General features: G+C 46.3%; 3 protein-coding genes across 3 annotated transcripts in view; 2 read left to right on the forward strand and 1 right to left on the reverse strand.

Annotated features, from left to right (window-relative positions):
- The first annotated feature begins 2,737 nt into the window (after positions 1-2,737).
- Positions 2,738-4,506, forward strand: LOC133132458 (glucose-dependent insulinotropic receptor). The gene has a single exon (XM_061247912.1). The coding sequence runs from the start codon at positions 3,331-3,333 to the stop codon at positions 4,504-4,506; it is 1,176 nt and encodes a 391-aa protein (XP_061103896.1). The 5' UTR covers positions 2,738-3,330.
- Positions 4,507-6,019: 1,513 nt separating this feature from the next.
- Positions 6,020-10,319, forward strand: rbmx2 (RNA binding motif protein X-linked 2). The gene is made up of 7 exons (XM_061249755.1): positions 6,020-6,355; positions 6,845-6,960; positions 7,891-7,942; positions 8,049-8,178; positions 8,649-8,832; positions 9,353-9,567; positions 9,718-10,319. Exons 1-7 carry the CDS (start codon positions 6,351-6,353, stop codon positions 9,976-9,978), a joined length of 963 nt encoding a protein of 320 aa, XP_061105739.1. The 5' UTR covers positions 6,020-6,350; the 3' UTR covers positions 9,979-10,319.
- The window catches only part of siah2l (seven in absentia homolog 2 (Drosophila)-like), a 7,349-nt gene continuing 5,176 nt past the window's right edge, over positions 10,309-12,481 (reverse strand). Inside the window, exon 2 of the mRNA XM_061247913.1 lies at positions 10,309-12,481. This exon is cut by the window's right edge and continues 2,524 nt beyond it. The gene's annotated coding sequence lies outside the window, so the exon portion shown is untranslated.

Consider the following 12,481-nt stretch of genomic DNA (forward strand, 5'->3'; position numbering starts at 1 on the left):
CTCTGTATGCTGGCTATAACCCCAGTGAGTTGTGATAAATAGAATTACGATAAAAACTTTGACAACAATGTAAATATTGTACAAATTTCCCTGACAAATTGTAAGTACACAAAGCTATAGTTTATGTGATGCTTGAATTTATTTTCTTTGAAAAGTAACACTGCGAACACAGTCTCTCACACTCACACACAAACACACATACACATACACAGACACACACCCACCTGGCTACTAGGGAGAAGCAGTTGTTGTGGTTTGGGTACAGACAGAACAGGGAGGCAACACAGTAAACACAACACACACACACACAGACACACGCACACACACTCACCTGGCTCCCAGAGAGAAGCAGTTGTTGTGGTTTGGGTGCAGACAGAACAGGGAGGCGACACAGGAAACACAACACATCAGCATGGACAGTATTTTCCGCTTCAAAGACATCTTTCAGAACGCCGCAAAAACCAGAATCCCTTCTACTGGAGAGAGAAATCTATTTAAAACGCCTGACTGCACTGGTTTGGAGCAGGATAAGATAAGGATCGGAGCAGGATAAGATGAGGATCGGAGCAGGAGGAGATGAGGACCACATCCGCAGGCAGGAGGAGAATGCCTGCTGGCGGCTGACAGACAGGGCTGTTATTGCTGACCAGCAGGTGCTGAATGGCAGTGAAAAGTCTAGCACGGCTGAATAACACGTCCACATTGTGTGAGCAGGGCAACTGGGTTCAGTGCTGTTCCTGTTTTAAACAACATCCTCCATACTCGGGTTTTTTTGGTTGTGTGGTGATTCTCTATTGAAAAACCCTGTAGATATAATTACAATCAACACTTGCTAAAATGAATTACATTTATAGTTAAACTAATCAGTCATTTTTTCTAAATCTTCTGTAACTTTATTAATTAATATTAATAACTGGTGGTGACTTCAAGAGGATACTGAACAGACAGCAAGAGATACTCTTCACAGGCATAATCAACATAACCCAACAAATTAATATACGCCTATTTATTGTCTGTCACTCAAAAATCTCGACTTTCACTCCAGAAATTGATTTTTCCAGGAAAAATAATTAACTTAGCACTATTTACTGATTTATAATCTTGGATCTTTTTATTTTCCAAAACCGCCATTCAAAAAGCTGGTGTTTAGACACTTTACTATTCATGATGAGTGTAAAAAGGTTTCAGCAAAGAATACACATCCACAGCTAAGACCAACGTCTCCCCAGACATATCCTGCTGCATTGTGGGAAACCGCTGAGGAGGAGGTAACTGCCTAACCTCAGGTTAAACAGGAAAACAATATGCAACATTATTTTCTGTAAAACATAGTTATTTACTTCATAAAATTCATTAATTTTGGAACAGTGGCTGTACAGATATCAGATTCTACACAGCACACACACACACACACGATACGATACGATACGATACGATACGATACGATACGATACGATACGATACGATACACTTTATTAAAGCCCCTTAGGGAAATTTGTCTTGGACTCATGGCTACATACAGCTTATCAATGGCTCTACAAAGAAGATAACAGACAATACATTACAAAAATAACATATACAATCACAAACAACAGTCTTGCATATTCACGTTAATCATATTGCACCATCCCATATATTGCACCATCCCTTATATTGCACCATCCATCCCATATACTGTATTGCACCAACCCTTATATTGCACCATCCCATATATTGCACCATCCCTTATATTGCACCATCCATCCCATATACTGTATTGCACCAACCCTTATATTGCACCATCCCATATATTGTACCATCTCTTGAATACAGATGACACTATCTAACAAACTATACAGTATTTAAAATTCTGATGGAAGTAGGCACAAACGAATATCTACACCGGTTAAGCTTCCATCTAGGTACCTTATACCGTCTGCCTGAGGCAAGAGCTCATATTCACTATGGAGGACATGGGATGGGTCAGACAGTATTCTCTGTGTCTGACTAGAGACAGTCTGTTCATAGATGGACTGGAGGGACTGCTGTTCCTTCCTCCCCATGACCTTCATGGCAGTCTGTACTAGACGCATCAGCTTAGATTTTAATTTTACTGTCAGGTTGCCATACCATGCTGACATCCCATACCTGACCATGCTCTCTAGCACAGCTTGATAAAAAATAAACATAATCCTGTTGTCTACGCCATGTACTCTAAGTCTACGAAGAAAGTAGAGTCTCTGCTGGAGACGTGAGCACCGACTCTCCAAATGTGTATTCCACACACACACACACACACACTCGCATTGACAGGTGAATGTAATTATTATCCTCCAAACTCTCCCAGGAGATCAGCAGTTGTATGCCAGGCTGTAGTACGATGTGCAGCAGAAAGGTACACCAATGCCCCGGGAAGAACACGAAAACTACTTTTATGTTTCTTTCAGTAGTTGAGTATTAGCTCAATATTTCTTTGCACAACAGCATTATTTGAAAGATTCAGAATGACTCAAAATCTGGCAGGGATATTAGACCCACAAGTTTGGCTGTGTTTGTTGTGTTTGTTGTGTTTGTCTGTGTTTTTTCTGTTTGGCTGTGTTTCTTGCATTTTTTTGCCTGTTGCGAATACTTGGCTGACGCCAAGCATGTAGAGCCCACCCCTGAAGACACACAGGAACCCCCCCCCCCCCCCGTCACCCCCCCTCTCTGACTCACTTTCACTCATCCGGACAAAGCCACAGTCACAGGCGCAGCTACAGAGACTCAGCAACAGCAGCAAGACAACGTTTTTTACTGGACAACCCATGACAACACGTCTGCAAGCCAAAGAGAGCAGATTCAGACACTGTATTTCCGGTTCGGTTTTCTGAGATACTGTGTGTTTATTTATCACCCGAACTTGGCAGCCAGCGTTTCTGGAGAACGGCCGCTCCATCTGGGATGTGTGTACGAAGGTCCCTGGGATTCAAACGTGACTGAAGGCGACGGGAAAACCAGAGAATTATAGGGCGATAGATACACAACAGCAGATACGGAATCTCCCTCGCCCTCTGATGAGCCAGGAGACTTCGGCAGTGGATGGTAAAATATCTTTGTTTTCCGAGAGAACATGAATTTCATCAAAATAATTGCGTATGTTGCCATCAGGAGATGAGACCTGTCACCGCCTCAGCAGCTGTTCCGTGTCGGCGCTTAGCAACACCTGCCTCTTCACTTCTTTTAGTGAGAATTTCACTTAATTATCACCATCTCTGAGCTCTGAGACACTGCACAAGCCAATCAGAGAGAGGCAAAGAGACTGCTGTCCTATCGGATTGCTCAGCGTGTGGTGCAGGTGGACACTCAGAGCCAATGGCAGCGCACAACAGGACACACTGGACTGAGAGTGCGCTGGACATCCAGGGTCCTACACAATCAGGTGTGCTCCAGACAGGTGTGGGGTATCCAGGTGAGGCGTACACAGGTGTGCCTGACACAGGTGCGGCGTACACAGGCGTTGAGCCCATGGGCTACATCCTGACTGTGGGCTCCATGTTGATCATCAGCACTAACCTGCTGGTGGGCGTGGCCCTGCTGCAGCTGGTGCGTAAGAAGGGGGGCCAGAGCTGGGGCCTGGTGCTGAACCTGGCGCTGGCGGACGCCCTGGTGGGCGTGTCCATCGTGGGCATCGCCTCGGGCGTCATCAACGCCAGCGCGTCCCCGCCCAGCCAAGCCCGCTGCCTGCTCCGCATGGCTTTCCTCACCTCCACCTCCGCCGCCTCCATCCTCTCCATGTTCCTCATCTCCCTGGACCGCTACGTGGCCATCAAGCTCCCGCTGCAGTACGCCCGCCTGGCCGGGGCCCGCGTGACCGCCGGGGCCCTGGCCGCGCTGTGGCTCCTGGCCTTCGCCGTGGGCTTCCTGCCGGGCGCGGTGGAGGGCATGAGGGCCAGCGGGTACGACGGCAGCTGCACCTTCTTCTCCGTGGTGGAGCCCACCGCCATCATCCTGGTCTTCTGCACCGGCTTCTACCCCGTGCTCTCCGTCTTCATCTACTTCTACCTGGACATCCTGCGGATCGCCTGCGCCCACCAGCGCCAGATCGGCTCGCGCCTGCCCCGCCCCGGCCGCCACGGCGGGCACGTGAAGGCCCTGCGGACCGTGGCCCTGCTGGTGGGCTGCTTCACGCTCTCCTGGAGCCCCTTCTTCATCGCCAGCACGGTGCAGGTCCTGTGCCGGGCCTGTGAGCTGCACCAGCTCATCCAGCAGGACCTGTGGCTGCTGGGGCTGTCCAACTCGCTGCTCAACCCGCTGGTGTACGCCTGCTGGCAGCGGGAGGTCCGGCTCGAGCTCTGCGCCCTCCTCAGCAGCGTGAAGAGCCGGCTGGCGCCTGCAGTGCCCCCGGCCGCCCACAGGGGGCGCCACGCCGACCCCACGGGGAGGACTCAGACTCCGGCCCTCTCTGAGTCTCGCTCAGCCTCAGCGCCCGAGCTCAGAGCCGCACAGCCTCAGACCGACGCGCCCGCGGTCTCCTCCGCGACGCTATGAACCGCACGCGTCAGAACCGCGTACAGACCGTGCGACACGCTCGCACTTTACCATAAAAACAGAATCCAGTTTCAGTGGGAATCCAGGGAACGGGGGGCACTCTCGCGTCTGAATGTGAAGCTCGATTCTCAGTCCATTTCCCGCTCTCTCCTCTCGTCACATTTAATGGACCAGATGGTTTTGTTTGCTTTTGTTTTGCTCTCTCTGAGCTGGCTAATCGACCTAATCGCTCCATCTTTGCTTTTTATCTGCTTTTCTGCTCAGATCTGTCAATCTGTGGATAACAAAAAAAAAAAAAAAAAAAAAACACACAAAGGTCTCCGTGAGTCGGAAAGTAACAGCCACTGGAAACATTTCATAAATTTCAAAGAAAGAAAAACAAAAGGTCTTGGCCAAGACTTACAGACCAATATGGTTAAAGACCAAATGAAAATGCAGACTCCACAGGAGATGTTTGTTCTACTATAAATGGATATATGATTTTATGTTTTAGTTGCGGTTTTATATTGTCTGTAACTTTATGTGCTGCTGCCTTCTTTGACAGGTCTCCCATGGAAAAGTGATTTTTGACTCTCGATGTTACTAATCTGGTTAAATAAAGTTTTAAATGAAATAAAAATGTTTCAATGTAGCAAAAACTAAACCATCATTAAAAGTCTTTTAAAAAGTCCACAGTGCTGCAAAATAAATAAATAAAATAAAACAACTAAAAAAAGCCCCACTTTGCTTTTCTAGCTGTGATATTGCATCCACCCATTGGTAATTAGCCAGCCAAGTGAATTTCCTGTAGTGACATTTAAACCTATAAAATGCCCATATAATTGTTTTCTTTGACCATAAAATCACAATCTCTCAGAGGAAGGGGAGATAAGGACATTAAGGAGGAGCAGAGACAGAAGACAGAATTTAGCAGTGCCATATAAATAAAATAAAGTGGCCTTGACTGGAGACTGTTGGTATAATGTACTGACAAACTGAATAAACAACATTTAAAGGAAGATAATATGTGCACAATAGGCCTACTCCTATCAATACGGTACTCATTACCTTTAAACAGAGATATTTCTACTGGATATAAGTTTTGTAGTGAAGCTACAAGAACAGGAGATAGCAGTGTAGGACAGTAAAATCGGAACTAATGCCATTTGTTGTTAGTTAATTAAAAGACAATTCATTGTTCGACCTCGACAAGCTTCGACTACGTAAAAGACACTCATCACTGCACAGTGCTTACAGGAGGCCGCTTGTTTATACGGATTCTTAATGAGTTCCGGTTGGAATTCGATTTCGGAACATGAAGAACTTCCGGCGAAGAACTTTCCGCTTTAAACACTGCAAGAATTTTTTTTTTTAAAGGTGTATGATTAAGTTCTCATGAATATATAAATAAATGTATCAATATTAACCAATAATGTACATGTTTAGTGTGACAATATTTGGGCAATAACCCGGAAACGGAAATATGTACACAAGTCATCACCGGAAGTAATACGTTGACTATCTAGAAAGATAATACAACATTTCGGAATTTCTGTCTCAGCCTTTAAACAGAACGTTCCAATACCGGAACTCTTGAATTTAAACACGTTCTAATGGGAAAACAATGTTTTTGGGTTTTTTTTACGATAAACCAAGCGATATCAGACTATATACATTGCATTTAAAATTCAGAAATAACCCACATTTAAGGTTTCATTTGCCACGATACCGACGTGATATGGTTATATATCGCACACGAATGCCAACATTAACCCTTTAGAAGCACCAGGAAAGCAAATACCGGGGGGGTCATCTCTGAGTAGCGACATTGTTTTGAAACATCTTTTGCGGTAGGGTCTATCAGGATGAAGTGAGTACCCATTTTTCAATATATTTATTGGAAATATAATATGAAGTATGCTTTCGGATGATGTCAGTGGTTAATGTTTGACTTGAAAATAACTTTTTCAAGTCGCTGGTCTTGGAGGTGGAACGTTAGCATCCCAAGGGTGCATGTTTGCTACAGATCGCTAGCTAACTTAACCTGCAAGTCCACTCGATAATGTGCGTTACTTGTCTATGTTTATTTTGAAAGCTAGACTATACATTTTATAGTCGGATAATAATTTAAGTCGTAGATAATCACATTTATAGTAGGTACTTTCCACTGATCAAATATAACGTTATTAACGTAAGCCATGAACGAGCGCTGTTCGAATGCATTTGGTTTCCCTTACAGTAAGAACGTTTAAAGTTTAATTTAACTTTAACGTAACGTGTTGCGGGTATGTCTAGCTAGTTTTATAACGTAAAATATGATTGTGTATCCTCCCGCTCTCTCTCTCTCTCTGGTCCGTAGCCCCCTCACCAAGGTAAAGCTGATCAATGAACTGAATGACAGAGAAGCGCAGCTTGGAGTGAAGGAGTCCGTGTCCTGGCATTCAGAGTACAGGGACAGCGCTTGGATATTTATTGGTAAGCGCTCCCCCCGTGACTGTGCACTGTTATCTAGTCTTTGCTCTGTGACTGTGGGCTCTTGGGCTTGTTCTGGGATGAGGACATCATACTCTCATTCACCTTAGTTCATGCGTGTTGTTCTAGAGCAGGGCTGCCCAACTCTGTTCCTGGAGATCTACCACCCTGGAGGTTTTCACTCCAACCATAACAAAGCACACCCCATTCAACAGCAAGAGATCTCATTGAGCTACTAAGTAGTAGAATCAGCTTTGCCGGATTGGGGGTTGAAATTAAAACAGAGTTTGGCAACCCTGATTTAGACGATTCTCCTTTTGTGCTTGTAACCACCTGTTAAGTGTGGGTGGGCTTGTTCCTCCTTTAAATATTGTACCATTAGCTAACAGCTGGTACATTTTATGTTTATACATTTTTTAAAGCGAATTATAAATGAACCATTGAGAGCTGTGTCAGAGCAATCAGTGTTTATAGATAGCTAATTGCATTTAACAAGTACAGTTCAGATTGAAGATTCTAGCCCCTAAAAATATTACTCATTCACTCATGTCAATCTAGTTGTATTCTAGCTTTCGCTGTATAAAAGTATAAAAGTGCACAATATGATCCCAGAAACGGTGGTGGTGGTGGCGAGACAAAGCAGCTGGAAGGGAGAATTTGGTACATGACCTGACAGTGTTATCGTTTAAAGAGCGGCCTGTAGCATAGTGGTTAAGGTACATGACTGGGACTCGGTGGTTCGATCCCCGGTGTGGCCACAATAACATCCACACAGCCATTGGGCCCTTGAGCAAGGCCCTTAACCCTGCATTGCTCCAGGGGAGGATTGTCTCTAATCAACTGTACGTCGCTCTGGATAAGAGCGTCTGCCAAATGCCAATAATGTAATGTAATGTAAAAGAGCTCTCTGGCTGACGGTTCTGCTCTCTGCAGGGGGCTTTCCGTACGAGCTGACGGAGGGAGACATCATCTGCGTCTTCTCCCAGTACGTCTCCCGACCCGACCGGACTCAGTACCACCGCCCTGCCCGTGAGTCATGATCCATACTGATTCTGAACACTGGTCTTCATCTGTGTGTGTGTGTGTCGCAGGTACGGGGAAATCGCCAACATCAACCTCGTGCGTGACAAGAAGACGGGAAAGTCCAAGGGTTTCTGCTTCATCTGCTACGAGGACCAGAGGAGCACCATCCTTGCCGTGGACAACTTCAACGGCATCAAGGTGAGGCGTTATAAATGTGCTGTGTCACTGTGCCCTTATGAAGCTTCATAGATGTCATGTCACTGTGCCCTTATGAAGCTTCATAGATGTGCCTGATGTCACTGTGCCCTTATGAAGCTTCATAGATGTGCCTTATACAAAATCCTCTGCCCGTATGAAGTTGAAAGGCAGGCATGCCAGCTTAGGTGTAACTTTGTTGTACGTTGCTCTGGATAAGAGCGTCTGCCTGTAATGTAATGTGTGCTCCCGCTGTTGCTCTTGAGGCACTGACCTCAGAACTGGAGTTGATCTCCGGGTGCTGCAATGTGGCCGTATACTGCTCCAAAGTGTCTAGGATGCGTCAAATGCAGAGGCCATATTACCCCACAGGGCTCTATAAAGTGTAATCTTATATTAACTCACTGGTGTATACAGTATGTTTTACCTGTCGTCTCTTGGTGTGTAACTGTACCTGTGTCTCACCTGTCCAGATCAAGGGGCGCACGATCAGAGTGGACCACGTGAAAAACTACCGCCCCCCGAAAGACTCGGAGGACATCGACGACATCACCAAGCAGCTGAGGGAGGACGGATGCGCCCCGCAAAGACCCCCCTCTTCATCCTCAGAGTCTGAGGAAGAGGAGTACGCCGTGGTGGTGAAGAAGCAGAAAAAAGGTAAGACACAGGTGTGATGGAGCTCTCTGTACAGGTGAAACACACAGGTGTGAGGAGAGACAGGTGTGATGGAGCTCTCTGTACAGGTGAGGAGAGACACAGGTGTGGAGAGACACAGGTGTGATGGAGCTCTCTGCAGGATAAGGAGAGACTCAGTAGTATGCTAAGTATGCAGTTTTGAACACAACCACCGAGCTCAGAGCTTCACAGCTGTTACCCTGTACCTTTACATAACAAGAAGTTCAGCCCCAGTTGCCAAACATTTGATTGGTTGGGGGCTTGGGTAGCCTGTAGCCCAGTTGCTAAGGTTGACTGGGACCCGGAAGGTTGGTGGTTGAAGCCCTGGTGTAGCCACGATAAGATCAGTGCAGCTGCTGGGCCCTTGAGCAAAACCCCTCACCCCAGGGACGGGCCCCTAATCAACTGTAAGTGGCTTTGGATAAAAGCATCGACTAAGTACCTCGTGTAATGTAATGAGCACTCAGACTGTAACGGACACATGTCTGCTCCTCTGCCACAGATAAGAAGGAGAAGAAGAAGAAGAAGAAAGAGAAGAAGGAGAAGAAGAGGGCGGTGGAGGAGAGGAGGGATGGCGGGGCGGAGTCTGCCCCTCCCGCGGTCAGGGTGAAGAGGGAGAGAGAGGACAGCGGCTACGACAAGTACGCCCAGCAGGGGGCGCTGGGGCCCCGGGCTGAGCACGAGGACCGGGCCCCCGGAGATCGCCACGGAGACCGGGCCCCCGGAGATCGCCACGGAGACTGGCCTCCCGGAGATCGCCACGGAGACCGTGAGGGGGACGGAGGGGGGGTGCGGCGGGGAGGGGGGGTGTGGCGGGGAGGGGGGGTGCGGGGGGGAGAGGGAAGCAGTCGACACTGGGACAGCGAGAGGACCAGGAGGGACGAGAGGGAACCCAAAATGGAGAGACACCAGAGAGAGAGAGAGACCGACCGAGAGAGGGACAGAGTGAGAGACACTGACAGAGAGAGGGACCGAGGGAGAGAGAGGGAGAGAGACAGAGAAACTGACAGAGACAGAGGGAGAGAGAGAGACCTCGACAGAGAGAGGGAGAGAGACAAAGAGAAGGACAGAGAGAAGTCGGGCAGCTACAGGGAGCGTAGCCGGGACAGAGAGCACAGGAGGAACTGAGGCAGAACCAGGCTGGAGGGGAAATCACACCGGGCGGAACCGAACGCAGGAACACATTTACTGCTTCGTTTACTCGTAGAAGATCTTATTTTTTGTCTTATTTTTTGTCATTTTTGTAAATGAACGCTCATTGAACCGTTTCATAAATCATCAGCACGATTCATGACTGGATTCTGAACAGTTTGGAAACGGACACTCTGTTGCCCTGGACACCACCGGAGTGACCATGGCAACACTGAAGGGACAGACATTTTGTTTTTCGTGCTCTTCCTGTGACCCAGTGCACCTTTAACGGCCATTTTATGACCTGAATAAAGACACATGGACATGTTGTGTATAAATTGTATTTAATTGAATTACAAGAGATAAAGACCAAATTTTATTTTTATTCCTATGGGCAGAATGACTCTTTGAGCTCTTCAAATCAGTGTTCTCATGATGAAGGGGAGAGTCTGAAAAACTTAAAATACAGTTAACATCAAACGAAATATTCTACCACTTATCATTTCACGGCTAACAAACGCATAAATTGAATATATTTTCCAAAAACAAAAATTGGGCACGTTACACCAAACAGACATGTACAGTACAAATGCCTGCTCAGCAGGGTTTCCACAGCGATCCACCTCCATCACGAACATTACACCAAACCGCTCTCACACCACGTCAGGGCTGCCAATCACCTGGCAGGGAGCGAAGACAACCAGCACAGACACAATTTAGTTAAGAATAAATTAAAATATCAAACATATTTCAGATTTTCAGAGAATGGGAGTGTATCATTGTACAATGATAATACGGCATTTATGCATGTGAAAATGTAGGACCTCTTCAATCGAGGGAGACTGCTCTGGAGACTGCTCTGGAGACTGCTCTGGAGACCAGTGGGAAAGGAGGGCAATGACTCGTGGAGCTGGTTTCACAGACGGACTGAGCTTAGTCCTGGATTACCCACGTTTTGTATGGAGAATCTCCGTTCAAAATAAAATACAGTCTAGGACTAGGCTCAATCAGTATCTGTGAAACTGGCCCTGAGAGTTTATAACTTCAGTTGAGGCCGTCCATCCACATAATCGTTCCCCAGCTCACACGGTCAAACGAGAGAGCTACAGGGGCTCTGAGCCAAAGAAGGCCAGGAGTTTGAGCCTTAAACTGCGACAGGACGGCCATTTCAGATTTCAGCTGAGATACACGAGAGTCATTTCAGACTTAAACTCAGACGAAGAAGCTGTTTTAAATTTAAACTGCGGAGCATAAGGTATAAAACCACTGATCCTGTTTGGTGAGTGTTTTAAACTTGACAGCGGGAGGATTTTCCTTAAAATCCCATATAATAATATGGGTGACATTTAGAAAGGTAAATACGGTTTACTGATTTAACATCTTAAGATGGCCGCCTCGGCTGACGCGGACGGTTCCCCTCCGCAGCGCCCCAGGACCTCAGCGGCTCCGCTTCAGACCGCCGCCCACCGGCCCAGCTGCACGGACACGAGGAGGAGGAGGACTCCCATGTGAGCTTTAAGGACAGACACAGCCGCACCCGGTCCACCAGTAGGGGTCACCAGAGGGCAATGAGACACAGATCCCTGGCCAATGGAATCCGCCCTAAACCAGGCCAACTCTATTCCTAATTAACGAGTGACCCTGCGGGGCCACCGTAGGGGTTTGTGCGGCTGGGATTCGAACGCAGACCACCGGGCTAATTATGCTCAATGTCAAATTACTGCAATTATTTATTATTAAAAAAAGATTTTAAGGAGAAAGAGAACAAGTGCTTGAGTGAGTATTTTAAGCCTATTTTAAGCCTATTTCACAAGTGACGTTAAAGTGAAGTTAAAAACCACTGAGCTTTTTTTATTCTTATTTGCTGGAAATGATCACGCTTTACTTGTGTATTTATAGACCGAGGTTTGAACCCAGCTCCTCATATGCGGTAGCAGCAGCTAATCAAATGCATATCCTTTGGGACTTAATTAAAATTAACAACATGTGTCTGCTCATTATAAAGCCCCATCTGTCTACCCACTCTTTTCCAATAAACACTTTTATATACATCAACAAGGGGAAATTATAGTATTGTAAATATAACATTTACAATATACACATAAAGCATTGTAAATACTCAAAATTACAATCAATGATAAACTGTCACAGAAACCATGATTACATCTACTTAGACCACAGACAACAGAAGACCAGTTCCAAGAAAACGCTCTGATCATAAATTGATCATAATCCATCTTGCAAAAAATGTGATACACAGATACAAGGCTTTCTGAAAATACATATACATCCTGTTTGTTGTCATTTTCCTTTTTTTAAGCCCACATCTTTCCGCTGAAGTGAGCTCAGCTGGGGCTTGGCTAACAGGTCGTTATAAAATCTGACCGCACAGCAAAAGCACTGTTTTCCTCTTCAAATGAACACTAAACAATGGTCAGGGCATGACACTAACTTTGGGCAGGTAGGCTGTTACAGAAATCCTGAAGAGTATTACTGCAGT

Source organism: Conger conger, chromosome 7 (genome assembly GCF_963514075.1).
Source record: "Conger conger chromosome 7, fConCon1.1, whole genome shotgun sequence".
NCBI lineage: Eukaryota > Metazoa > Chordata > Actinopteri > Anguilliformes > Congridae > Conger > Conger conger.